Source organism: Fonsecaea erecta, assembly GCF_001651985.1.
Source record: "Fonsecaea erecta strain CBS 125763 chromosome Unknown Scaff4, whole genome shotgun sequence".
Classification (NCBI taxonomy): Eukaryota; Fungi; Ascomycota; class Eurotiomycetes; order Chaetothyriales; family Herpotrichiellaceae; genus Fonsecaea; species Fonsecaea erecta.
In genome coordinates, this window is record NW_017387247.1 from 428,185 (window position 1) to 453,637 (window position 25,453).

The following is a 25,453-nucleotide window of genomic DNA, read 5'->3' on the forward strand; positions in this document are numbered from 1 at the left end:
AGGATCGACGAGCTGGTCGCCAACCCCAGGCGGTTGCCGCCTTGACGGGCCAGCGAGGGGAAAGACGATGTACAATCCACGCAGTACTCCGTAGGGAAGGGATGTAGACAAGCCCACGCTAGCCATGCCGCCCATGCGAGCTTCGAGGGCTCCCCAACGTGCGTTACTCTTTTGCCCCACTGGAGTGCAGTCAATAGTTCTTCGCAGGATGGCGGCTGGTAAAACCTCTTCAAGTCCCTTGGGACTTGGTGAGAATGCCACGGGGGCCTTCTGCATGTTCTCATCTGACGATCTTCTACCGCTTGCCAACACGTGGCGCACACAGAGCATCGGCCGGGCCGCTAAGCCAGGGAGTTATTGAATCGGCTTTGAGACACTGGCCTTTTCTGGACGATCTCCTGCCTGAAGGAGGAATGAAGCTGGATGGTCGTTTTCCAAGCAGCAGCCCGAGAGTGCCAGGTCCCCGAGTCGCCGCTCTGCGTTATGGACAGGGCCAGGTTGAACACCGGCGCAGAACTTGGGTTCGACGGTTGGTAGTGGAGCCGTGGGCAGGGTTTTCAGGTTGACAGGGTATCAGGCAACTCGTATCTAATGGGGGTGTTGGTGGAGGTGGCCATGGAAAAAGAGACGAACCATTGGCGGGGCTTGAGAGCTATAGTCTGAAAGAGGTTAACTGATGTATGCACAATCCGTATGGCTGTCGCAGCTTTTTATTCTGGCTGGTTCCGGGACAGCAAGGAATCGCTAGTATGCTGGCAGGGCACCAGGGTTGAGCATGGAGTGGTATAGCGCCATGCAGTCATAGAAGGGAGAGGTGGTGTTGGTGCCGGGACCCCAGGCGTCATCCTTGTCTGCCACGTCTTTGTTTGTCCCCAGCCAGTCGTGCCGAAGACGCAATCACGATTGCAGGCGTAGCGAACCGGTAACGGCATCAGTAAGCAGCCGAAAATCAAAGCAAATTTTCACCGATTAAGCGGGGGAGAGATGAGGGATGGGGGAGAAAGTATCTCGTCGGTAGAGAGGACTACGATGGCCTCACCAAATATAGCTCTTGGCGTGATGCAAGTGTCTCGTGAGACCTGCAGTGCGGGGGGTTGATGGAGCCTAGTACTTGGTTTCCGTACTCCATCCAGAGGGTAAGGGTACCTACGGTAATAGGTACCTAGCCAGTACTCGGGCAGTACCTGCTCGGCTCGTGCAGAAACATGGCTTGTAAGGTATCGTAACGCCTAAAGGGTTTCGATAAGGCGCTGGATGGCCGTTGGGCTGGAGGGTCGCCTGCAGGTCAGACCAGTAACGAATAACAATAACCCTCAGTGGAGGCGCTGCCCCCGCCCCCCCAAATCTGCAGCTGCGGCTCTTCCCAGGCACCTATAGGCTACCAATGGCTTCTAGGGCTGCGGGACCGTAAATTTTTTTTTGCTGTGGCATGGCACCGTGCAGCGCATCATTTGACAACCCTTCCTCAAGTGGCCTACGCCAGGTCTTCGCAGTAACCCTGGCTTGGACACCATCTGAGACCTGCAGCATACCCTAACTTGTCCCTTCAATAATGCTTTCCTCATAACCCCTGCCTTGGAGTCTTCTACGTATCATGTTCGCCGTTCCAGGTTGGGCAGTTGACTCAACTTCCCTCGCCCAAGAAAAACCCACCCCGACCGGTGACGCCCACCCATCTCCCACCGTTTCCGCTTCAGCCTCCAAAAAGAGAAAGAACTCATTCTCTGACCGTCTTCAGGCCTCCAAGGTCTCAGGGACTGAGCTCGAGAAGCTATGGAACCAGCGCGCAGGGGCCAAACCTGCCAGGACCGAGCAGGAGCCCGGATATCAGGAACATGGCCACCGAAAAGATGAACGGAACAAGGCTGGCACAGAGACCCTTCCGGCAACAGACAGGAAGAGGCGCAAGAGGGAGAACAAGGCCAATACACAACCGACAGCAAATGTCCGACGGCACTCCGTGCAGGACGATCAACGGCGAAAGCCTGGGCATGGCGAGACGGAAACGTCGTCTTCGAGACCATCTCCACGCGATGACATCGCCAAATCTCTCCCACCGGTGCCGCCAGTACCCGCGAAACTGACTCCGTTGCAAGCCAAAATGCGCAGTAAACTCACAGCAGCCCGTTTCCGGCATTTGAACGAGACCCTGTATACGACCACTTCCTCAGCCGCGATGGATCTGTTCACCAATTCTCCAGACCTCTTCGCCGAGTACCACGCTGGCTTTTCGCAACAAGTGAAGGACTCGTGGCCAGTCAATCCCGTAGACAGATACATTTCCGCAATCAGAACCCGAGGACAGATCCCCACCACAGCCAACGAGTTCAAGAAGCAGCTGACAAGTAAGGACTCCAAGACTTCCTTGCAGGGCTCCCCATTACCTCGCCGTAAAACAGGGCTCTGCACAATCGCCGACCTGGGCTGTGGGGATGCTCCTCTCGCCCGTGGTTGCCAATCCGTCATCAAAAGCCTCAAACTGAAATTTCACAACTTCGATCTCCACACCCCCAACACCTTGGTCACCAAAGCAGATATTAGCTCTCTGCCGTTGCGAGATGGCGAAGCAGATATAGCGGTGTTCTGTCTCAGTCTCATGGGCACGAATTGGATTAACTTTGTGGAAGAAGCGTGGCGAATACTCCGAGGGGATGGTAAGGGGGAGTGTTGGGTGAGTGAGGTCAAATCCCGCTTTGCAAGGGCAAAAAGACAGCCTGGGCAAAGCGTGGAGAACAGCGTAGGTAAGAAACGAAAAAACAAACAGCACAAGAAGAAGCCTGGTGCCAGTGGTGTCGAGGAGAGCGATGGTGAGGTCCGAGAAGAACTTTTTGCGGAAGATTCCACGACCACCGAAGCCAGCGGAGAGGAGACAGACATATCTGCCTTCGTCCGGGTCCTTGCCCGCCGCGGCTTCCTCCTACGCGAGGAAAGCGTGGATAAATCGAACAAGATGTTCGTGAGCATGGTGTTCATCAAGTCGGGGGTGCCGACTGCTGGGAAATACCTAGGACTCAAGTGGAATGGCAGGGAGTATCAAAAGATCGACGAGGTGAAGCTAAAAGGAAGAGTTCGGGCCGGTGCGGCCATGGGTGGGCCAGATCACGGAACGGATGAGAGTGACATAACGGTCGAGGAAGAGGCCAAAGTTCTGAAGCCTTGTGTCTATAAGACAAGATGATAGAGATGGGATCAGACAGACTGAGAAAACAATGGACTGGGCCACGCGAGGTGCAAAGTCATGTGTAGAGAGGTGGGAAGGAGAAGAAGAATTCTTGACTTTGGTTCAATATATTGGCTGGCCTTGAATTATTCAAATGTGTCTGTCTGTCCATCGATCCCATATGTCCTCGAGAGGTAGGTCGAGACCGAGCAATGACTGTTTAGTTATGCTCATCTCCCGACAGTGAGGAATCCATCCCTCTGTTCTGCTCCATGCCCGACTTTCGTGTGATATACTGCATGTTCTGTCACACGCCGCTTAACCTTTGCCAGATCCCCCGGCAGATCGTGTAACGGAGGACACCCTCCAAACCTTTCTACCCTCATCCACGGACCGTGACTGACATGACACCATCACTCAATCAGCCAGCCAGTCAGTCAGTAAGTGAATCAGACCTTGGGTCAGAACTCCAACATGGCGTTGTGCTCGTCGAGACTGTGGTTGTGGATCCGATCCTCGACCTTCTGCCACAAGATCTTGGTGCGGCCAAAGTCCGCCTCCCAGTCGTCAATGACCTCGAGTTTCAGGTCGCCCGGGCAGCTGTTATTGTGGTGGTGGTGGTGGTGGTGGTGATGGAGAGGTACCAGGCCGCGGTTCCAGATGTAGAGCAGCGCGAGGACCACCTCCGCGTTGGTTGTCACTGGCACGGTCGACACCGGCCGGGCACTCAACGTAGGTGCGTCGCAATTCGATTTTCTGCCAAACATGGTCATCGTGGACTGTTGCCAATTCGGGACCACCGTCAAGGAGGGGTCTTTGGGGGTTGGAAACGTGATGCATCGTGAGTTGTGCTCCGCGCCGTGGAGGTGGGCGATCACAGGCGTGGCATGGTGGTGCGTGTAGAGGATCAAGATCCGAGAAATGTCCAGCATGGGTCGACTTCAGGTCTGGATGTTCGGGTGTTTGGCGACAGCCGGGTCAGAGGTGCTGGCGTAGATAGGAGCACCACCTCCTGACGCTAAACCTGAGGATGTTAGGTGTTATCATATATAGAAATGTGGGAATGAGACTGGAGGGGCACGTACTCTTTGCTCGCTCCCCAAGCTCAAATTTAAGGACACGGGAGCAAACGGGAACGACGTGTTCGTGGCAGTTGATCTTCCCCTCAGCGCATCGTCAACAAACAAAACCGGTCGTCAGTGAATGGAGCCAACCCAGGTGACAAGAGGCTGCGACAAAGGCACACACCTGCACGGCACATCAACAGTCTCTAGTCCCAACTCGATGCGTCCCATGTCTTCACGCTTTTCTCGCCCCCTGGCTCGTCGATAAAGACCATGTCACACGGGTGGCCTTTGGACACATCCCGCCTCAAAGACAAGTGGTAGAAGCAGCCTGGCCGCATTCGGTGGCACTCTTCGTTGAGGGCGAGCAGGACGAGATATGTGGCATCCAGGGGCCGCCCCTTGAATATGATAACCGTAGGACGAGCTTCGAACGGCACTGATTTGGGGGAGAGATAGGACGAGAACGAGAACTCGAGCGGAACGCCTGACAAGGGCAACTCGACCAGTCCGTTGGCCTGCGCCTCAACGCTGCTCGCCTGTCTTGTTGTCAGTGTGGCAGCTGTGCGCAGCTAAGGTATAGATCCTACCTCTTTCTTGCCACGCGACCGCCCGAGAGAACACCAGGCCTGTAAATTTGATGCACCACCCTCCAGAACTTCAATTGAGCGATTCAGGAGCGCCATAGGTAACGTTGGGGAGGGGGTGAGATTGGGGGAAATGAAGGAAAGAAAGTAGAGGAGGTGTCGAGTGCATGAGCTGGTATGTGTATAGCAAAAAAATTGGACCAGGTTGACGGAATTTGTAGATGTGAGTGTTGAGGGTGAGGCAGGGAAACACGAGGAGTGTAAGCAAATGAACAACAATCGCACGTGTGGGTATCATTCATCGTCTTTACCGTGGTGCATTATGCACTCTCATCAGTCTCGTCACACTCCCGCACACCAAGGTTTCATACAAAATTCCTCATTGCTGAACATGCGAGCAAGTCGACACCGAGGTCCTTTCCCCGTCATTTTTCATAGAAATAAATCATCCCGTTTCTGTACCTCAGCATTCGTCAACCTTCCACAGAGACTGAGCAAAGACACGGTCTCAGTGGTTGCGAACCAATTGAGAGCATCAATCAAGATCTTCAGGTGCCTGTTGAAGTGCTCTTCGTACTTCCTGATAGATTCTTCTATCCTCTTCATTCGTGCGGGATCGGTGGGCGCAGCCGGCGGTGCAGCTGCCCCGGGCTTGACAGGATGAGACTGGATGCTCGTGTCGGCTTCGTATATCGACTTCGTGACGTGCTCGACATAGGAGGCAAACATCCCACACCCAGTCACGAGCTTCGCGTGCAGACGAAGTAGTTTCGCCTGCGTCAACCCAAGATCCTTCATACAAGAATCCAGCATGTCAACATGATCTTGCATCAATTCATCCACCGTAGGCTTCGTTTTCGGATTGAGTCCTGACCTGGTCTCTTCGAAATCATCTCGTTCTGCATCATCAACCTTCACCATGAGCTTTTGCCAGTTCGGTTCAATCACTTCCGCAGTGGCAAAGAAGAGCATTTGCTGAACAAATACGAGCATTCGAGAACGTAGTGTCCATACTCGCCGTTTCCACAACTCAAACCTCTTATCAGAAGACTTGTGAATCCACGCTTTCTCCTTTGTGTGGGTCGACCAGCAACTCACCAGCTGGGTTTCGAGGTGACGCAGTGCCAGTGTGTACCGGAAGATGAGTTGGTATCGCGAGACTGTCTTCCGGCTGATGATGAGAGAGAGGGGAAAGGGTACGGTGTAGTCAAGCTCTAGCGCTTCAAATCCGATGATATCCTTCTCTTCCTCCTTTTTCCTCTCATCCTTGAACTTGTCGGTCACAGAAGCTTGGGCAGTGGCCGGCGTCTTGTACGGGTCCATCATGGAATCTGGATTGTCCTGGTCCATGCCTTGCACGTTGACGACCTTGATTAACCATTGCGTCAAACCAATCGAGTTCATTTTCACCTTCACATCCTCCTTAAATGGGTCTGCGACAGCGATGCTGCCTGGCTGGTGGAGAACCAAATCCAGCAGAGACTGAAGCTTTCCGACGTTGACATCTCGATTCTTCTTCCGAAGCTCTGAGTCGCTGAGTTCGAGAAAATAAAGGAAGAACTCAGCACGGTCCAGGAAGAAATAGTGCTTCATCGACCGCAGCCGACTCCGGAGAGAATTCTTGGTCAGCAGTAGTTGAAGCAGCTCCTTGTTCGCGAATGAATAGGCATTATTGACATTATCGAGAAAGCGCGGGTCGTCAAATGTTGCTGGAGTGTCGTCAATTTTGCTGCTGATGTTGACACCTCCACACTCCCGAACCACATTGAGATACTTTCCAGCTAGAAGGACCTTATCTCGAACAGACTCTAGCTGTGGCGGAATTTCCTTCTCGCGAATATAGTAACGTTTTTCCCAGTACTCGTCTGTGTAATCTTCGTCGAGGCGTTCGCGTTTGATACTAGCCCGCTCGCCAATCAAGAATTCCGAGTGTGGGTCGTGGATGCCGCCGTGATGTAACCATTCATTCAGCATCACCATGTAGGGTCTGCTCGCTTCACGTAACAGCATCTCCAAGATGGATCGAGCGGCTGGATCTCCAGAGAACGTCGAGAGCCGAGTTGTCAACAGACCCAGAACATTGCCGCCTATGCATCGTTTCTTGCTAAGACTGCCCGGAAGCAGATCACCACCCTCCTTAAGTCGCTCAATGATATTGTCGGGATCGAAATCGTCAATGGAGTCGTCGATATCCTCTTCCAGCAAGGAATTCTTCTTCAATAATTCTTGGGCAAGAGAGTATAGCTGTGCTAGACATTGCGCGGTCGGGATGACTGCGATGTGCATTTGGTGTAAAGTGAACTTCGGCTCCGTAAGGACCTTCATTTCTAGCTGGGCAATCAAGATGAGATAATCTTTCAACAGCTTTCGGATGGCTGCACAAAGCGCGTGGTTGACGGAGCCAAATTCCTCCCGACTTTGGGCTTCGATGAAAGCCTCGATCGCGCAGTGATGGGTGGCCATTGAAAGCATGGAGCTTGTCAAGTCTTTCAGGCTGGGATCAAGACCTGGGAGGGGATGAAACGACGGACCATTCAAGCGGTCCTTCTCCTCGGCAGGGTCGTAACTGTCGTGGAAGCGGACATACTGTCCCTCAAAGCCCATAAACACGTAGAGTAAATCGTCCAAAAGTGCACGCTCTTGCTCTTGCATTGACATCGTCTCGAGAGCGACAGGGCCGAGGTCTGATGGAGCATGGCGGGACAAAGGCGGTGCTGTCACTCTTGTGGCCAGGGGTGCAGAAGAATGGGGAACGAGAGAAACTGCGGGAGCCCATGGTACTGTGGGCTGTCAGACTCGATGGAACGTCGAAAGCATCCAGGATACTTACAATTGTCCTCCTTCGGCGGGGGCTGTTTGAGAACAGGACTTGCTACTGTCCTTTTCTCCTTCCGGCTTTCGGTGTTCGACGGTTCTTTCTTGGGGCTTCTTCTGGTGTAAATGGTCTCTGTTGTTGTAACCGTCGACTTCTCCCGCCGCCTATGTTCCAGACCTCCCACTCGACTTTCACTCTTTGAGGGTTTGTGCACTCCATCGACGTGATCGCTGAAGGTGTCCGTGAGCACCGGAGAGCCATTGTCGCGGGCAAAAGGTCGGTCGTCTCTGGCTCGAGCGGGATTAACGCGTGAGGGGCCATTCAAAAGACTGGCGCTTCGGCGATCCGTTGCAGATGCACTTCTATAATGGAGAGACATCATCTCTACAGGCCTTCATTGTTGTTTGGCAGCTGGTAGGTAGCCGTCGAGGGGGGAGAGGGACGAGGTGCGTGATATACGAAGTGTATCCAGAGTTCAATGTTCTGGCGCGTCGCGGCTGCGTGGAGGGCGAAAGGGCGTCAGGGCTTGGCGGTTCCGCAGACGGCCAATCGACGCCGCTTTGAGATATCACCACTCACCTTTGCCTCACCTTCCTCCCTCCCTCCTCGACGGCTGCTTCTATTCCTCGCCTTGCGTACGACATTGCAAACATTGGACTGGACTTGGTGGGAGACAAGACTCTTCATCTACCGACAGCTCAGGCCACGGGACATGGGATTGCCAAATTTGGCCAGAATGCGGCTGACGACAAGACGGTCCTCTGCACTTTCATCGAGGAATAGACCCCGGAACATGGGTCGACCAAGGTGTTCATCACGACTTTCACCCCAGCAGATGTCTTGATCGTGGGGCGACACGATGAGATCATGGCATGCCCGTTGCTTTACCCTGGACTGCATGTCGTGCATCCCTCTTCCAGCACATGCCCTTCTCCGTCTTCTGGTCTTGTGAGGCTACCGGTCAAGACTTACGACGAGAACGACCACCTGGTCACTGTTGAGAGCGATCCCGTCAAGTTCGAAGGCAAGGTCAACCTCTCATGGGTTATCTTAGCGAGCCTGGAGAGCAAAACGATTCAGCAGGTTGGCATCGCATTCTCAGTGCGTAAGACCCTCCCAACTGGGGCGTTTGGCGCGATCATCTATAGCGGGATGGCACCTTCTGGGAGAATCTTGGGTCGGCTCCGTCGACAAGTTCCAGTCGAGGATCGGCTCCGTCTTGCTATGTTGCCCACGACCGTGGTGAAGGCATCATCACTCAAAGCACACAGACTGTACCGACTACGAGGCTCCGGCTCACAAGTTCACAGCCAACTTGCTCGCGCACCGGCGGGAGTGGCTATTAGGGTCTGTGGACTCAGTCAATACGATGCGGTCAAAGCATGGGATGAGAAGCGTTTAGAACTGACGGGCGTACATAGCCCTTCGAGTGGAAGCAGGACATTCCTATTGAGGTCAAGCTCAGGACTCAAGGCAACGCCATCAGATAGGGATGCCGTGCTTACAGCAACCGAAGACAGCTCTCTATCCGTGGCCATCATCCTCATCGGGCCTATCCGCCATATTGAGTTCTTCGTCGCAAAACTTCCATCTACAGCTTTCCGACCTCGTATGGCCTATTTTCCCGCCAACACTGCGCAATCTCCCCCCGGGTGCACACCCACACGTCTTGTTTCGAAGCCACATACTCACAAAACCGCTTCAGCTCGGCAAACCGGCCGGGCTTGCCGACGATTCTGCAATGCAAGCCGACAGTCATCATCTTCGGCTTCCCCTGCTGGCCCTCCTCATACAGCACGTCAAAGGCATTCTTTAAGTACGTGAAGAAATCTCCCGGCCCACCAAAGCCCGTCGGCGTGTGGAACTTGAAGTCATTCACGTCGTACGTGTACGGCACCATCAGCATGCCGACACAGTCTTCCTTCTTACGCTTCCCCTCGGCCACCATGGCCTGCTCCGCGGGCACGTCGACCCAGTAGGGGATATCGTCGCCGTAGCTATCACTCTGCCACAGGAGCGGCAGGCCCATCTCATCGTAGACGTCCCAGATCAGGGCCCGGCTCCGGCTCGACAACCGCCCGTAGTACCAGCCGACGGGATACTCGCCCGTGACGGCCTTCAGGCTCTCGAGGCCCTTTCGAATCATTTCCTTCTCCTGCTCGGCGGGCATATCCTCATAGTTCACCCACCGATAACAGTGGCTCGCGACCTCGGCTCCACTCCGCACCGTCCGCCTCGCGACCTCTGGGTTTGCCTCAACCGCTTTGCCCACCGCGTACAGCGTCCACTTGAATTTGAGCCGTTCAAACAGCGCCATGATCCGCCACACGCCCACGCGCGATCCGTACTCGTAGTCGCTCTCGACGTTGACAGCGCGCTGCTGCTGCCGCGGCGGGTACCGGCCCGCCGACTCCCAGAGCGCCGCCTCGGACGTCGGGTCGCCGTTCAGCACGCTGTTCTCGCCGCCTTCCTCATAGTTGATCACGAATGAGAGCGCCAGCTTCGCGTTGTTGGGCCATGGCGCGGCGGGAGGGTCGGGCCCGTAGCCGACCAGGTCGCGAGGGAAGTCGTGGTGGGGATCCCATACGTAGGGTGCTATGTCGGGCATGGCGGTGGTGACGATGGCGGTGCAAGTGGTAGATGAAGGGGGTCAGGGAGGTGTGAACGGGAGATAGATACTGTATGTTCTTGGGCAGGTCTGGTAAGCTCCTCAAGGCTGGCAGACGGCTGCGGTATTTCTCTCTATGTGGGATGCTTCATCGCTCCGATTTCATATCGTGTTGTCATTTTGATTACAAGTCCCCGGTGAGTGACCCCGCGTACCCGGCTCCATGCCGACGTCTCGCAGGAGATATTGCCGTCCGAGGGAGGCTGGCCATCGTAGACAATCCTAGGATTCGCCAATCTGACATCTCCTATCCCGGTACAGTATGTCTGGAGTTCTCCGACACTCCCATGGTTCTTGAGTCCAGCAGAGCAGCTCGGTGATTTCCTGTTCCGGCACTGACGATGTTTAGTTCCAAGAGGAGTTCTCCGTTGAGGACTGCGCGCTACGGCAGTTGTAATGACGGACCATCATTCCTCGCAAGGTGAGTAGTCTGTATAACCACGAGCTCGTTCTTCGAACGGTACCCAATAGAATCGGTCGCGTTCGTACTTTGTAAGCGCCTTGCCGTGTCTCAGGCGAGACACGAGATCAGGATTGGATGTGAAGTAGCGGCCGATACTAATCGCATCGGCCGTGCCCGACTCAACCACTCCCCAAACATTCGTGTCGTTGTAACCGCCTGAGATGAAGAATGGGGTCGATCCCATGATCTTGCGGAAAGGCTGGAGGCTGATGTTATCTCCGAGGGATTTCAAATATGAGTCTTTGGTGGCAGGGTCGATGATCTGCTCGAATCTTGGCTCGATGAAATGGATGTACGACATGGCTGGTATCCTCTGCTTGAGACCTTGGCATAGATGGGACCAGATTTCCATTCTCTGCTCGCCATATGACTGCAGGAAGAGACCGAAGGGCGACAAACGGAGAGCAACGTTGTCCCCTCCAACGGCCTCGGCCAAAGCCTCCATGAGCTCCAGGGGAAATCGGCAGTACCCAGCAACCGTGCCCCCGTATTCATCTGTCCGCTTGTTGATGTTGGTGCTGAGGAACTGCTCAACCAGATATCCATTGCCACCGTGGACCTCGATGCCGTCAAAGCCACATTCAAAGACAGCACGCTTGGCTGCGTCCACGTAAGCTCCTATCGTTCGCTTGATGTCTTCGTGGGTCATCTCCTTTGGCGGATAATGGCTCATTTGGATGCTTTCTCCGCGACCTGGTGCCCCACTGTCGTCGTCAGGAGGTGCGTAACGCGACTTGTGATCCCCCTCGAAGGGGGTAGCACTGGGGCACACCGCGGGTGCGCCAGTGAAATGAGGCAAGCATGATCTTCCTGCGTGCCAGAGTTGAGCGTAGATGTAGCCACCCTTGTCATGCACGGCATCGACGACCGCTTTCCAGCCGGGTACCTGTTCGGGGAGAAACAATCCCGGGGCACAGGGGGATGCAGACGCTTCAACCGTAGGATAGATGCCTTCTGTAATGATGAGGCCTCCGGGGGTGGTTCGTTGGGCGTAGTAGGTAACACCAAGTTCATCATGACCCCAGGCACGGTTAGGTCTGCTGACATATAAAGGAACCCCCCGATTGCGGGTCATCGGCGCCATGACAACTCGATGGGAGAGTATGATACGGCCATTGGCAATGGCAAGAGGTGTGAACAGGGCTGAATTGGCACGATGATGCGAGTGAAGAGTCGGTGGCTCTCTTGTATTTTCAAGGCTCACAACAGCATCTGTGAGGGCTGTCGCCGCCACTGGGGGCACCGGGGGAGCAGGAGCGGCGGCCATGTTTTTCTGACGGACTAGCAGAACAGACCAGAGTGACCTCTGGGATCTCCTTTGGTTGATATAATATGTGACGGACTTGGAGATGACGGACGTTGGCCGAGCATCTGGCTCCCTAAGCATCTGACTCTCTCCAGTAGGTACATACGTGCCCACAATGTGTTTGGTCATTACAACTCTATTTAGACAACGTACGGTCTGGTTATGCTCGATGTCCTGGCCTGTAGGGGAACTTGGTCCTGAAATGCTTCGCAATGTCGCGTCTTGTGGCTACCCAGACGCCTTCGTGCTCCTGAATGTATTTCATGAAGTTCCGTAAAGCTTCGGAACGGCCTGGCTTGCCAACTATGCGGCTGTGCATCGGGATGTTCATCATCTTGCCCCCTTCGCGATATAGCATGTCGAAGGTAGCCTTCAAATACTTCTCATACATGTCGCTCCCCACGAAGCCTGATGAGATGGTCAGCTCTGTTGATCCATGTACGGAGATATTTTACCTGGACTCATGTGAAACTTTCCGTCTGCCGAAGGTCAGCACTGCACTCTGCTGGTTTCCCGTCGTGTTTCAAGGGACCTACCGTTGCAATCATAGTTGTAGGGGATAATGAGCATCCCCTTCTTCTGCTCGTCCGGAAGATCCTTCTCTGCCGGTAGATCGATCCAATATGGAACGTCGTCGTTATACGCCTCCGAGTTCCAGAGCATCTCGCTGCCAGCCTCCTTGAATGCCTCGGGGAAGAGTGCTTTAGTATTGGGAGTTCCCCGTCCGTAGTAGGCACCGACGGGCATCTCCCCGGTCACATCCTTGAGAACCTTCAAGCTCTGAACAATATAGTCCTTCTCCCTCTGGAGATCGTAGTCCCAAATGTCGAGCCAGCGAAGGCCGTGCGTTGCAATCTCGTGGCCATCCCTCACACAGGCCTTGGCAAAATTTGGGTTGACCTGCATGGCTTGAGCAACCGCATACGTCGTCCACTGGTAGCCGAACTCCTTGAAGAGACGCAAAAGCCGCCAGGCGCCAACACGACTCCCGTATTCATACTCAGATTCCGCGTTGACGTAGGGGGCGCCTTCTTTGAAGCCACCGGATGCTCCTTTCTCCCATAGGTATGGCTCGGAATGGCCGTCGCCGTTATGATAGGTGCGCTCTGCTCCCTCTCTACAGCTGTGAGCATGAGTCCAGCGCACATAGTGAACCTACGCATACTCATAATTCAGCACAAAAGACACCGCAATGCGGGCTCCATTGGGCCACTGAGGATTGAATGAGTCCTCGCCATAACCTGAGCACAGTCAGAGACACATGCTATCATAAGCCATGCCGCAGCGATTTACCCTCCAAGTCTCTCGGTATGTCGTATTTGGGATCGAGGTTGACCATGATGGCTTTTGACTCAAGGATGTCGTTTCTAACTCTGCTTGCCTGTACCCCTCAGCCACCTGGTCTCCAAGGGCTAGATCCTTAAAAAGCGGACGGAATATAGGATTGGGATTCGGTATTACGGCGAAACCATATCAGGCAATCTCCGTGCAGCTCCACTATTCCATCCCATGCTGCTCACTACCATCGCTCACAGTAACGTTCATGATCCTGGCAGGCCTTTATCTGTCAGCTACAGCCACAACCGGCCATTATCGTGGCTATCATAGTGGCTTCACCCAACGAACATCTTTGTGAGCCACTACGATGTCTGTTTTTTCACTCGATGTGTCCAAGGATAATCCAGTGACCACGGACGACCTTGATCGGGCATGCGAAATACTTGGAGTCTCCATCAAAAATGAGGAAAAGGCAGAGTATGTCAATCTCTTGGCCGTATACCACGATTCTATGGCCAAGCTGATGGCACTCGAAGGTACATGGATGCCTGTCCACGAAAATGACTACAGCTGAATTGATCATCATACTAGACTATATCCCACAAGTTGACCATGAGAGGTTCGGAAGGAGGAATGTCCATTTTCCTCAGCCTGCTGACAACCCCTACGGAGCGTGGGCTTGGAGGTGTGAGATCTCCGACAGGACTCCCAATCCAAATGCACTCCTTCATGGCAAGACGGTAGCACTGAAGGACTGTATTGCGGTCGAGGGCGTGCCAATGCTGCTTGGCACAAACTTCTTTTCAGACTATACTCCGAGCACTGATGCGGCTATTGTCACTCGTATGTTGAAGCATGGCGCGACTATCTTGGGTAAGTCAGTCTGTGAAAACCTGTGTCATTCGGCGACGTCACATACATCATCGACGGGACCCGTGCATAATCCATACGCAAAGGGGTATGCTGCAGGAGGTTCTTCGTCAGGTTCCGCAGTCTTGGTCTCTCTTGGCCCTGAGAATGGAGGCGTGGATTACGCTATAGGGGCAGATCAAGGCGGGAGCATCAGGGTCCCTGCGGCGTGGTGCGGTATCGTCGGATTCAAACCAACCTTTGGTCTCATTCCCTGGACGGGCGCGGGCAGCAATGAGCCTACAAATGATCACATGGGACCGATGACACGCGACGTCCTGAGCAATGCCCGCCTGCTGAAGGCTATAGCAGGGACAGACTTTGTGGATGATCGGTCATACGGTGCTCCGCCGCCAGAGAAGATTCCAGCCTATCACGAAATTCTCATCGGGCAGCAAAAGCCTCAAGACCTTACAGGTATGAAGGTCGGTATTCTGGTCGAGGGTCTCCGCACCCCGGCGCTCGATCCGAGAGTAAAGGAGTTGTTTCTCGCTGCTGCGGACAAGTTTCGAAGCCTAGGTGCAGAAGTGGAAGAAGTATCTGTCCCGACACATGCCACGGCAAGTGCAGTTTGGACTGGCATCTCGAAGTTGGGAGGCTATGTGAATAAGACACTGGCGCTGGGAGGCCGCAGAGGCTACCAACTCAACGATCTCAATCAGAAGCTATGGCCCATGACTCAGGACAAATGGGACAATGCCATCCCATCGACCAAAAACATCTACCTGAACGGCGTCTATGCTCAGGACATGCAGAAATTCCCAGGCTTGTTTGGTAAAGCAACAAATCTCTCACTCAAGGCGCGTCATGGCTACGATGCAGCGCTCGGCGACTGGTCGTCAATATCAACCTTTGTCACCGACTCCAAACTCGAAGAAATGAAGCAGCAGAAGACATTCGACGTCTTGATCTTACCAACATTGCCATTCGTGGCCAAATCACACCCTGAGCTCGGCGAATCAGGGGCAATAGGGAATCCCATATTGCAGCTGCAGAAGCAAGTCGGTTTGACCGGAAATACAGCTCCTTTCAATCAGACCGGCCACCCTGCTCTGGCCATGCCTGTGGGGATGCTTGAGCCTACCGAGGGACCACTGGCGGGAACTCCAACCAAACTGCCCGTCAGCATGCAAATCGTAGGCAAATGGTGGGACGAGTTGACGGTGCTCCGAGTAGCGTACGCCTGGGAGACTGCTGCTGGAGGTCCAAACGCCTGGAAGGAGTTCTAGACCACCCCCCCTGGCCTTCGAAAGTTCCGTGTGCTCGAGCATCTTTCGGCAGATGAACTGCATGGACGATGGGGTCAGCACGAACACCGCCTGGGTCTTATCAACCGTGTATGTAGCCTGGCACTAAACAGCGACCCTATCAACGAAGGATTTCGGGAATTCCCACATTGGGAAGGCCTATCTCTTTCCCCTCCCTTTCGTCGAGGCGACTCTCCGTGCACTATCATCGTTCTTACGAGGTGGTCAACCGTCTCTCAATGCCTCGACCGTCGCGCCGCGCATATCCAGAACTCATGGTCTTATCGTACCGTTTCTCAGCCTACCTGTATAAATGCCACGCCTAGGAACCATGTCACCGGGGGCCAGTTGTCGTCTTATACTATCCGCCTAGACGTCCTTGCAGCAAAAACCCCGGTGCAACCATGGACACCCAAAAGGACCATGAAAAGATCCATACCATTCCCAGCCACGGCAGTGACCCGCCAGAAGTCCTCAAGGAGTCAGATCGGGAGCATGAAGTCTTCCAGATTACCGAGGATGGCGTCGACTTTCGAACCGTCACTTGGCCACGTGCTGCCATCGTTTTCCTGAAGATCCTCTTCGCTACCGGCGTCCTGAGCATTCCGGCAAGCATGTACGAGATCGGTGCCGTCGGCGGGGCTCTGGTTCTGCTCGGTTTCGGCATGCTGAACTGCTATGTCGGCAAGATACAGGGCGATTTCAGAAACAAGCACCCTAGTTGCCATTCCGTTGCAGACATGGTGGGAGTCATGGCCGGCCCTCTGGTGAAAGAGCTCATCGGCGGGCTCTACATCATTGCATGGGTCCTGTGTTCGGGCGCTGGCATCAATGGCACCAGCGTCGCATTCAACGCACTCTCCGAGCACGGTGCCTGCACCGTCTGGTTCTCCTTCGTTTCGATGATCATCGTCGCGATGTCAGCCTCGATTCGTACCTTTCAAAACCTCGGCTGGGTCGGCTGGGCGGGCTTCATCTCGATCTATGTAGCCGTCTTTGTCCTCGTCGTTGCCGTCACCCAAGTTGACCGCCCAGCTGCAGCCCCCAAATCTGGGCCGTACGGTGAGTTTCATCCACAGCCTCGATCGTGCTTGGTAACGCACGACATCCGCGGCTGAAGAATGCTAAGATCTCCTCAATACAGACCTAGGATACCACGCGATCAGCACAACTTCATTCTACAATGGGATAGTCGCCACCACCACCATCTTCGTCTCCTCAGCCGGCACTTCAGCCTTCATCCCCGTCATCGCAGAGATGCGCCGCCCTCAAGACTTCAACAAAGCCCTGTACGTGTGCATGGGCTTCGTGACTGCCTCTTACATTACTTTCGCTTCGGTCATCTATGCTTGGTGCGGCGTCTGGATCACGGCGCCTGCGCTGGGCTCCGCGGGCCCGACCATCAAGAAAGTCTGCTACGGCCTCGGCCTAGTAGGGCTGATCGTGTCGGGCGCCTTCTACAACCACGTGGCCGCCAAATACCTGTTTGTGCGCATCCTGCGCCGCTCCAAGCACCTCCAGTCTAACTCGCTCGTGCATTGGACCACCTGGCTGGGCTGCACGTTCGGGCTCGCCGCCATCGCCTTCATCCTTGCCCAGGCCATACCCGTGTTCAACTACCTGGTCGCCATCACGGGAAGCATCTGCTTCGCGCCCCTCGCGCTTATGGTGCCCGCGTGGATCTGGATGTACGATCACCCGCACTATCGCCGTGGCGGCATCCTACAGAAAGCCTGGTACGCCGCCCACATCCTGTTGATGCTGTTTGGCGCCTTTCTGTGTGTCGGCGGCACCTACGGCACCATCCAGAGTATCATCAATGCGTATAAAAGCGGTATCATTGGTGAGTCCGCTTCGTTTTGGCTTTCCACCCATGTTACTCCGTTATATTTGAGCTAACAAGCATACAGGTGGTGCATTTTCGTGCCTGGACAATTCGGGGACTGTGCTCGGACATTAAGTGGCAAATCATGGATTGTGACGAAGGAAGGATGTTAGGCTGGGATTTGAGGGTCATGTATACTGTGCAGTGCAAGTGGAATTTTCAAAGGACCCTCTTCTTTGCAGGAGGTTGTCTTTGAGAATGATAGAGGGAAGCAGAAATGCGAAGCTACCATGTATCGGTCATGCCATGGTGACCCTGTTCGATCATGTATTCAAGAAGCATCGGTATTCCATCTCGCACCGCGTACAAATTCATAGTGCAGCCATGATAGAGGTCCTGATCCTTTTCTTTGGTGTAACGAACCTGCGCGGTCAGGAATGCCGAGCAAAGTCTTAGCACCCTTTTATGCCCGCAACTGAGCCCTCAGAGATCAATCAAGTTAGTAGATACATGATGTAGAGACTCAGCTACACTGGTATGAAACTAGAGTATAAGAAGAAGAGATGGTGCTGAAAAAGGGGGTTGTCTCTCGAATAGCACTGATTGGTCAGGTCCGTGAATCTCTCCCTGCTAATTGGTCGAAACTGTAAGCAGACGGTCACCAATAGCCAAACACAGAATGTTTAAGGCGGCGTGAGCTCGCCGTCGATTTACCCTCCTCTTGGCTGCGGAGAGACATTTGGATTGCGCATCCAAAGCTTTGCCTATTCACCCGCCATACCAACAAGTCTTCTTGCCTCTTGTTTTAATTACCACCTTGAATTTCACCGGTCAATACCTTGCAGACTTCTTTTATGGGAAAACCTTGAAGTCCTACTGACCATCACCTTCACCAATTCTCGCCATGTTTATAGCACGATCAGAATACGACCGAGGGATCAAGTGAGCACCATTTGCATTTGGATTGAGCCCGATGGCTGACACGCGACAGCACCTTCTCACCAGAAGGCCGTCTCTTCCAGGTTGAATACTCATTAGAGGCCATCAAGCTCGGGTCAACAGCTATTGGTGTATGGCCCATACCCTCCTGACCGCTACAACACATGCTCATAACTGACAGGTTGCAACATCACATGGCGTCCTCCTCGGTGTCGAAAAGCGCGTCACATCTCCCTTACTCGTCTCCTCCAGCATAGAAAAGATTGTGGAAATCGACAGACACGTTGGCTGTGCCATGTCAGGTCTTCAGGCGGACGCACGAAGTATGATCGAGCATGCTCGTGTGGAGTCACAAAATCATGCCTTCAACTTCAACGAAAAGCTCGGTGTCGAGAGCTGTACGCAAGCCATCTGCGATTTGGCCTTGAGGTTCGGTGAAGGAGCCCAGGGAGAAGAGTCGATCATGAGTCGTCCATTTGGTGTTGCCCTGTTGATTGCAGGCTGGGATGAGGACCAAGGGCCCCAACTGTAAGTGACTCGCGCACTGGGGCTATTTGTTGCTGAATGGAGTTTCCAGGTACCATGCGGAACCCTCGGGCACGTTCTACCGATACGACGCAAAGGCCATCGGATCCGGCAGCGAGGGCGCGCAAGCGGAGCTACAATCAGAATACCACCGATCCCTGACTTTGGAAGAGGCTGAGACCCTCGTTTTAAAAACATTGAAGCAGGTTATGGAAGAGAAGCTGGATGCGAAGAACGTACAACTGGCGAGTGTCACTCGTGAGAACGGATTTCGAATCTACACCGACGACGAAATGAGCACTGTGGTTGCCAGACTTGAGGGAGATTAGATTCTCATATGACGGGCATGTCGTATTGTACGCATTGTTCGGCGTCTGGAGTGCATCAGAACATCAAACTGCCTTGCACGGAGAGTGGAGAGTGGATAGTGGAAATAGTCTTTGGTGGCATGACTGAATCTCGAAGCAACGTTATCGCCATTGGAGACGATTCTGCCAGTCGTCCGCTCTTCCGGGTTATACTCAATACGAAGATAACATGGCATTGCAAATTGCAGACATCTCCAGCTACTTTGTGATATTTTATTCTCGTTGCTGCAAGCCAACTGTCTAATGCTATGCTGAAGACTGGTAGGTCCGCCGCCAGATGTCTAATCGTTGGACTGGCGCGCTCCATGTCAGTTTGCAACCCTCTTTTGGCGTATCTATCTATTCAGACGGGCGCTCTGCTTGCGGGGTGATGCGTGCAATGTGTCGACGCTGGCCATCTTGCCAATCAATCAAAGCAGAGTGTGTTGTGACGCGGTTGTCCCAAACAACGACGGTGCCGGGCTTCCATCGGACGCGGCACTGGATATCCTGGCTCAGGGCGATATGGTCATACAGGAACTTCAAGAGATAATCGCTTTCCTCCTGTTTGAACCCGACAATGTATCTGGTGAATTGAGGGTTGACATACAGAGCCTTCTCGCCGGTCGCTGGATGGGTCCGCACGATCGGATGGATCGAACTAATTCGAGAGTCAGTCGGTCAATCACTCCATCAAGACGGCGTGGGAGGACTCACGAGACGGGTGCGCGACGATAGATGCTTCCACGGTTTTTGGCGGCCGTGGCCTGTTCATACCCCGAGTGGACGGCCTGCAGACCTGCCAGGCGTTCCTGGAAGGCGGGAGAGAGGCGTTCATAGGCTTTGACCATATTGCAGAACAGGGTATCGCCACCCGCGTCGGGGACGTCGAGGGCATACAAGAATGTGGTCCCCGGAGGCTGGTTCTCATATGTCACATCACTGTGCCACGCGATGGAGTTGGTTCGGCTGGTCAGGAAGTCGAGGAAGGACTTGTCATCAGCACCACGGTGGACAAGGTGGACTTCAGGGAAGCCCTCTGGAGCACCACTGTGACGAGGTCAGCATGGGTGTTTTCATATCGACTATCACAAGTCGGGATTTGCTTGCCTAGTGGGATGGATGTGCAGTCTGCCAAAGTACCGCCCAAACTCCAAGGCCTTCTCGATAGGCAGAGAAGCAAAGTCCTGGTCTCGGAAAGCGACGACCTTCTTCTGAGCAACCAAGAGAGCCAGTTCATCTTTGCCTTTGTTGTCGAGCTGAGACAGTTGAACGCCAGTCACCTCGGCACCAATCGAGGCGGTGATGTTTTCAATCTGGCTGCCGGCCTTCAAAAGGTTCTTGAATGACGGGTCGGCGTCTTTTCCATGCTCATAATGCTCGAATGGTTCTAAAGGCGGATATCTGTTTGAACCCAACAAGATCAGGAAAAGGCCAAGCAAGCAAGCCAGCCGCAGCGGGGCGACACCAGCAGATCGCTCAAACTCAGCACTTACAGTTCACCCTTCTCATTGTCCCAGACGGGGAGATAACTTGGGAAACTCGCCGCAGCAAACTTCTCGGTGCCTTTCAGTTCCTTTTCCTTAGAGAAACTCACGGTTTGGATGTCCTTGTACGCTCCCACGGCGCCCTTCAGGGCGGTAGGTGCTGACGCGGTCGCCATTTGGAAAGCGGTCTCTTCACAGTGCACCAGGGTAAGATTCTACTTTAGTTGAACCAGACTACAATCGGTGGGATTCCCCTCTTTTATACTACACTCTGGGTATTCGGCACAAGGAAATCTCTGGCCAGAGCTCCAACATTGGGATTCGCTCATCCATGCTCTATCCGAAACACAAACCCCGCAGGGCAGCGTCCGGCGTGGGTGCGTCCTCGTTGGTTGGAGCTGGTGATATATCTGTCACGACAGTGGTGAAAAACTCAGACATGTGTTTTCTCATCAATGACATGATTGCGACCCATTTGGGGATCGATTGAGGAGTTGTCAGTGGTGAGCACGTCTTCTCGGTTGATATTGCGTGATCTACTGAAGTGGGAAGGTACACACTCTACGCAGCGCAAGTCTCTCTGCAAGTCCACAGCCACGCCGCTGCGTGCAAGCTGATAAGCATTATGGACCAATTGTAATCGACCGGGAGCGTGCGAGGTGATCGAAATACTACGGCAATGGGTACAACGTGCCTCGTTGTCGCCGTCGGCCTCATCTCGGACGGCGTCCGTCTGTGTCGGTCGAGGTAGTAAAGCGAGATCGGCAGCGTGCTCTGTCCCCAGCAGTCTCATTGATTGGATCTAGGCTGAGATATCACGGCTTCGACACCGGGACCGTCGAGATTATGTCCCGCCTTTTCTGTCTACCGTGTGACAGCATCTGCGAGGGTGGATACGTTCTTTTGATGGAAGGTCGCAAGCATGCATCATGCACGCTGAGTCTCCGGGACGGTAAAATCGAGCATGGCAAGGGAGGAGTGTTGAAGCCCTGAAGCCCGGGATCTCCTAGGTAGGTATAAGATCCAAGAGTTGCCATGGAACCCCTTGATACCCCCAGGTATTGGACCAGCGCCACAAGCTTTTTGCAGTCGTTTCTTGTCGAGCTTCGATATGGCGTCCTCCAAGTCGAACGAGAGCTCTTTAGAGCAAGTTTACGACTTGAAGGGAGAAACTGTCCCAGTTACCCTTGCGGTCGAGGATGAACTCAGTTCTGGTAGCAACTCTATTGCCGACGACAAGACATTTCTTCGTGTCCAAGGTGAGGAGAACTACGTCCCCATCGAAAGATGGGAAGGTCGCCATCGTTTCGATCCCTCTTTTGAGTGGGAACCGGCCGAGGAGAAGAGAATCGTCCGCAAGATCGACCTCAAGATCTGTTCTTGGGTCTGTTTGGCTTTCTTTGCGTGTAAGTGCCCGAGATCCTTGTGCTCTCGTTCAACGTGAGAGTAAGTATTGACATTATATCAGTGCAACTGGACCGAGCAAATATCGTCCAAGCTCTGACAGATAACATGCTGGGTGACCTCCACCTCACCACCAACGACTACAATTACGGGCAAACTATTTTCTATTTGTGCTTTTTATCGGCAGAATTACCTTCCCAATTGATATCGAAGAAACTGGGCCCCGACCGTTGGATCCCAATCCAAATGATCTGCTGGAGTCTGATTGCAAGCTTCCAAGCTTTTATGAAGGGGAAGTCGTCTTTCTATACTTGTCGGGCATTATTAGGGTTGATTGAAGGAGGGATAAGTCACCACACCTCCTTCACTCCAGATTCCAACTGACATTCAAAGCACTTCATCCCCGATACCATTCTTTATTTGTCGTACTATTACAAGGGCAGAGAGCTTCCTGCACGCTTGGCCTGGTTTTGGACCGCATATCAAGCGACATCAATCGTCGGCGCGTTTCTGGCTGCTGCCATCCTCAACATGCGCGGCATAAATGGCCTCGCAGGGTATGTTGGTATACCTGTTTGCATGACCAAGGCCACTGACCTCGACACTACGTAGGTGGGCCTGGCTGTTCGCTCTCGAGGGAACACTTACAGGACTCATCGGCATCGCCACCTACTTTTACTTACCCCCTTCGCCGTATCAGACCGCCTCGTGGTTCCGCGGCAAGAAGGGTTGGTTCACGGAGCGAGAAGAAAAGATCATCGCCAATCGTATTTTGCGTGACGATCCGAGTAAAGCCGACATGCACAACAGACAAGCCGTGACGCCAAAACTACTCTTCTACGCCCTTTGCGACTGGGAGATGTGGCCCATCTACGCCATTGGGTTGACCTTCCTGATCCCCAACTACCCTGTTACGTCGTATTTGTCGTTGATCCTCAAGCAATCCTTTGGCAGATTCGAGGTCAATATGCTCACGATCCCTTCATACGTGCTCTTCATCATCAACCTGCTCGTTTTCACCTGGTTGTCTGAGAAGACAAACCAGAGATTTCTTGTTGCACTACTCAGTCAGATCTGGTGAGTCGGCCCCGACTCTCGACACAACAACTTGACTAAAACCTTGTTTAGGTGTATGCCCCTGCTCATCGCATCGGAGCTTTTGCCCGGGGAGGCGTCCCGATGGGTGAAATACACGTTGGCCACTCTCCTCGTGGGAACTCCATATGTGCACGCCATCCACGTAGCGATCACTAGCCGCAACGCTGGTTCGGTGCGAACGAGGACGGTGGCTTCGGCGTTGTACAATATGTTTGTGCAAGCCAGCAACATCATCGGGTCAAATGTGAAGATCTCATCCCCCGTCAGCCAAGAGCCTGGTTGTTACTGACACACATGGGCATGCAGATCTTCAGAACGGACGATGCGCCTCAGTACAGACGTGGCTATAAGGTCCTTATCGGTATCTGCGCGTACAATATTGTCCTGTTCCTCCTTGCCAAATGGTTTTATATCTGGAGAAACAAGTATGTCATTCTTCCGGTTATCATTTCAGCCTGTTCGTCTGCCTGGCTGACACGAACCCTCCAGAGTCCGTGACCGGAAGTGGAACTCCATGACGGAGGATGAGCAACGCCACTACCTTGCAACAACGACGGATAAGGGAAACAAGATGCTCACCTTCAGGTTTGCACATTAGAAGGAGCTTGAGAGGAGTGATAGAGAAAAAGGAGGGACGACGTCATTGAATGGGATATCTCCACGTGATCAGGCGTGGTGTTGTGACACGCTAGCGGGGGTAGTCTTGCACTTGCCCACCTTTGTCCCTTCGCGTCTTTCACGCGTCGAGTGTCATAAGATCGTCCAAGGTCCTCGAATTTACTGGTCCTCCTGTATTCCTCATTCTGTCTCATAAGCCAAACGTCGTTTTGGCCTTTGGCGATCAGCGTGATTGTCCTTCTGCCAGAGCAGCGGTCCTACCTTGGTAAACCGGTCACCTCCTTCTCCAGAACACTTGTTCTCACAATGCCTCGTCCCGCAAAGACCAAATCACGCTGCCAAGACACCTCTCTTGACATCGCCTCCGAACCCAAGAGTCCTTCGAGGTCAGCGAATAAGCCGGGAAAGCAGGCTCTACAGGACCGTAGCGTGAACATCCTTCCCGCTGCTCAAAAGCGTGATGGGGTCAAGTCCAACGGGAGCAAGAAACGCAAGAGTGAGAGCAACGAGGATCATGTTGAAGCAGATGGTGTGGGTTTGAGCCGTGACTCTGAAACTGTAAGTGAGAAGGAATTTCTTAATATCCCTCTCATGTCAAGCATTTCTACTCCTTCATCAGCCGCTTTCCATACCTTAAAGCGAGGACATCCTTCCCATTCCACATCATGCAAATAGGCCCTCCTCCTGTTCACTGGCTTTCTGGTGGCTCTCTTCGTTCGCGAAACAGATCTCTGCCTATTTTCAGAAATAAAAGGTCGCCCAGATTCCCTCCTTGATCCTCTTTGTCCTCGCTAGTGGCAGAGTGGCAGCCCCTGGTTTTCCGCACGGAATCGGCATTACTGTAGACTGTCTTGAGACTCTCCCTGCACCAACACAGTCCTGACGAAGATGATGGGGGTGATATCTTCCTGGCGGCTAACATTTACTCGAAGCAGCCTGCTGCTGGAAAGTCGACGAACTCGAACCCGAACAAGAAGGCCAAGCAAGCTGAATCGACCTCCACCACGGCAGGAATCGTGCAGAAGCAAGGCGCGAACTCAAAGCCCCGACAGAGTGCCGGCCAAGGCAACCTCAAAGTCAACTACGTCTCCGAGGTCTCTTCAGTCGTCCTTAAAGGCGAAGAAGGCATTAATCCCGTCCCTGTGTACGATACGTGCGATGATATCCGTGCCAAGATCAATCGCTTCCTCCGAGACACGCCTTCAGCCACCAACGCGGGTTTCGTCCGCGACATCAACGCGGTCACTCTATGCCCATCAATCAAGAACGCCACAGCAGCACAACTCAGTGCGTTCCTGAAGAGGCACGGTCCCACCGACGGCGCCGAGAGCCCGGTCTTCTACAGAAGCTACGTCTTCTTCGAGAAGCTCCGGATCGTGCGCGGCAAGCCAAAGACCAAGAAGAGACTGGAGATGGAGAATGTGTGGAAAGCCAGTGGTATGGACCTGACGGATCTGGGCAAGACACGCGTCTGGTGCGGTCCGAATCAGACTGCGTACACGAGTGTGTACGGCGAGCTGCAAATCGTCGGACGATGGGGCAGGTGAGGAGATGCCGCCAAACGCGCTTCTGGCCTCGGGGTCACCTGGAGAGGAGATTGTCGATTCGGGCGAGAATGTGGCAACGGGTGTATGGGGATCGCTTTGCCTTCTCAACGCATTGTACTGTACCTGTGTATGACCACATGCAAGTGCTGTAAACTATTTTATGGGG

The 25,453-nt window shown here is 53.7% G+C and overlaps 14 protein-coding genes across 14 annotated transcripts; 7 read left to right on the plus strand and 7 right to left on the minus strand.

The window, feature by feature from the left end:
• Positions 1 to 1,594: 1,594 nt before the first annotated feature.
• On the plus strand, positions 1,595 to 3,178 carry AYL99_04893 (hypothetical protein; the record flags this gene model as incomplete). Its single annotated transcript, XM_018836405.1, has 1 exon — positions 1,595 to 3,178. The coding sequence occupies one exon, from the start codon at positions 1,595 to 1,597 to the stop codon at positions 3,176 to 3,178; it is 1,584 nt and encodes a 527-aa protein (XP_018693258.1).
• A 443-nt stretch (positions 3,179 to 3,621) lies between these two features.
• AYL99_04894 (hypothetical protein) lies at positions 3,622 to 4,092 on the minus strand (the record flags this gene model as incomplete). Its single annotated transcript, XM_018836406.1, has 1 exon — positions 3,622 to 4,092. The coding sequence occupies one exon, from the start codon at positions 4,090 to 4,092 to the stop codon at positions 3,622 to 3,624; it is 471 nt and encodes a 156-aa protein (XP_018693259.1).
• Positions 4,093 to 4,430: 338 nt separating this feature from the next.
• Positions 4,431 to 4,910, minus strand: AYL99_04895 (hypothetical protein; the record flags this gene model as incomplete). Its single annotated transcript, XM_018836407.1, has 2 exons — positions 4,431 to 4,763; positions 4,815 to 4,910. The coding sequence occupies 2 exons, from the start codon at positions 4,908 to 4,910 to the stop codon at positions 4,431 to 4,433; spliced, it is 429 nt and encodes a 142-aa protein (XP_018693260.1).
• A 333-nt stretch (positions 4,911 to 5,243) lies between these two features.
• AYL99_04896 (hypothetical protein) lies at positions 5,244 to 8,005 on the minus strand (the record flags this gene model as incomplete). Its single annotated transcript, XM_018836408.1, has 2 exons — positions 5,244 to 7,591; positions 7,642 to 8,005. The coding sequence occupies 2 exons, from the start codon at positions 8,003 to 8,005 to the stop codon at positions 5,244 to 5,246; spliced, it is 2,712 nt and encodes a 903-aa protein (XP_018693261.1).
• A 488-nt stretch (positions 8,006 to 8,493) lies between these two features.
• AYL99_04897 (hypothetical protein) lies at positions 8,494 to 9,116 on the plus strand (the record flags this gene model as incomplete). Its single annotated transcript, XM_018836409.1, has 2 exons — positions 8,494 to 8,973; positions 9,048 to 9,116. 2 exons carry the CDS (start codon positions 8,494 to 8,496, stop codon positions 9,114 to 9,116), a joined length of 549 nt encoding a protein of 182 aa, XP_018693262.1.
• Positions 9,117 to 9,217: 101 nt separating this feature from the next.
• AYL99_04898 (Chitin deacetylase 1) lies at positions 9,218 to 10,234 on the minus strand (the record flags this gene model as incomplete). Its single annotated transcript, XM_018836410.1, has 1 exon — positions 9,218 to 10,234. The coding sequence occupies one exon, from the start codon at positions 10,232 to 10,234 to the stop codon at positions 9,218 to 9,220; it is 1,017 nt and encodes a 338-aa protein (XP_018693263.1).
• A 467-nt stretch (positions 10,235 to 10,701) lies between these two features.
• On the minus strand, positions 10,702 to 12,024 carry AYL99_04899 (12-oxophytodienoate 3; the record flags this gene model as incomplete). The annotated part of the gene is made up of 1 exon (XM_018836411.1): positions 10,702 to 12,024. One exon carries the CDS (start codon positions 12,022 to 12,024, stop codon positions 10,702 to 10,704), a length of 1,323 nt encoding a protein of 440 aa, XP_018693264.1.
• Positions 12,025 to 12,223: 199 nt separating this feature from the next.
• AYL99_04900 (Chitin deacetylase 1) lies at positions 12,224 to 13,402 on the minus strand (the record flags this gene model as incomplete). Its single annotated transcript, XM_018836412.1, has 5 exons — positions 12,224 to 12,471; positions 12,519 to 12,542; positions 12,600 to 13,180; positions 13,229 to 13,304; positions 13,357 to 13,402. 5 exons carry the CDS (start codon positions 13,400 to 13,402, stop codon positions 12,224 to 12,226), a joined length of 975 nt encoding a protein of 324 aa, XP_018693265.1.
• Positions 13,403 to 13,708: 306 nt separating this feature from the next.
• On the plus strand, positions 13,709 to 15,479 carry AYL99_04901 (Amidase; the record flags this gene model as incomplete). Its single annotated transcript, XM_018836413.1, has 2 exons — positions 13,709 to 13,877; positions 13,933 to 15,479. The coding sequence occupies 2 exons, from the start codon at positions 13,709 to 13,711 to the stop codon at positions 15,477 to 15,479; spliced, it is 1,716 nt and encodes a 571-aa protein (XP_018693266.1).
• A 422-nt stretch (positions 15,480 to 15,901) lies between these two features.
• Positions 15,902 to 17,457, plus strand: AYL99_04902 (N amino acid transport system protein; the record flags this gene model as incomplete). Its single annotated transcript, XM_018836414.1, has 3 exons — positions 15,902 to 16,559; positions 16,642 to 17,340; positions 17,408 to 17,457. 3 exons carry the CDS (start codon positions 15,902 to 15,904, stop codon positions 17,455 to 17,457), a joined length of 1,407 nt encoding a protein of 468 aa, XP_018693267.1.
• Positions 17,458 to 18,226: 769 nt separating this feature from the next.
• On the plus strand, positions 18,227 to 19,115 carry AYL99_04903 (proteasome subunit alpha type-5; the record flags this gene model as incomplete). The annotated part of the gene is made up of 4 exons (XM_018836415.1): positions 18,227 to 18,264; positions 18,314 to 18,392; positions 18,443 to 18,789; positions 18,839 to 19,115. The coding sequence occupies 4 exons, from the start codon at positions 18,227 to 18,229 to the stop codon at positions 19,113 to 19,115; spliced, it is 741 nt and encodes a 246-aa protein (XP_018693268.1).
• A 378-nt stretch (positions 19,116 to 19,493) lies between these two features.
• On the minus strand, positions 19,494 to 20,796 carry AYL99_04904 (hypothetical protein; the record flags this gene model as incomplete). Its single annotated transcript, XM_018836416.1, has 4 exons — positions 19,494 to 19,794; positions 19,851 to 20,183; positions 20,277 to 20,537; positions 20,630 to 20,796. The coding sequence occupies 4 exons, from the start codon at positions 20,794 to 20,796 to the stop codon at positions 19,494 to 19,496; spliced, it is 1,062 nt and encodes a 353-aa protein (XP_018693269.1).
• A 935-nt stretch (positions 20,797 to 21,731) lies between these two features.
• Positions 21,732 to 23,720, plus strand: AYL99_04905 (hypothetical protein; the record flags this gene model as incomplete). The annotated part of the gene is made up of 6 exons (XM_018836417.1): positions 21,732 to 22,004; positions 22,418 to 22,581; positions 22,637 to 23,101; positions 23,153 to 23,366; positions 23,429 to 23,547; positions 23,612 to 23,720. 6 exons carry the CDS (start codon positions 21,732 to 21,734, stop codon positions 23,718 to 23,720), a joined length of 1,344 nt encoding a protein of 447 aa, XP_018693270.1.
• Positions 23,721 to 24,046: 326 nt separating this feature from the next.
• On the plus strand, positions 24,047 to 25,287 carry AYL99_04906 (hypothetical protein; the record flags this gene model as incomplete). Its single annotated transcript, XM_018836418.1, has 2 exons — positions 24,047 to 24,298; positions 24,676 to 25,287. 2 exons carry the CDS (start codon positions 24,047 to 24,049, stop codon positions 25,285 to 25,287), a joined length of 864 nt encoding a protein of 287 aa, XP_018693271.1.
• Positions 25,288 to 25,453: the final 166 nt, after the last annotated feature.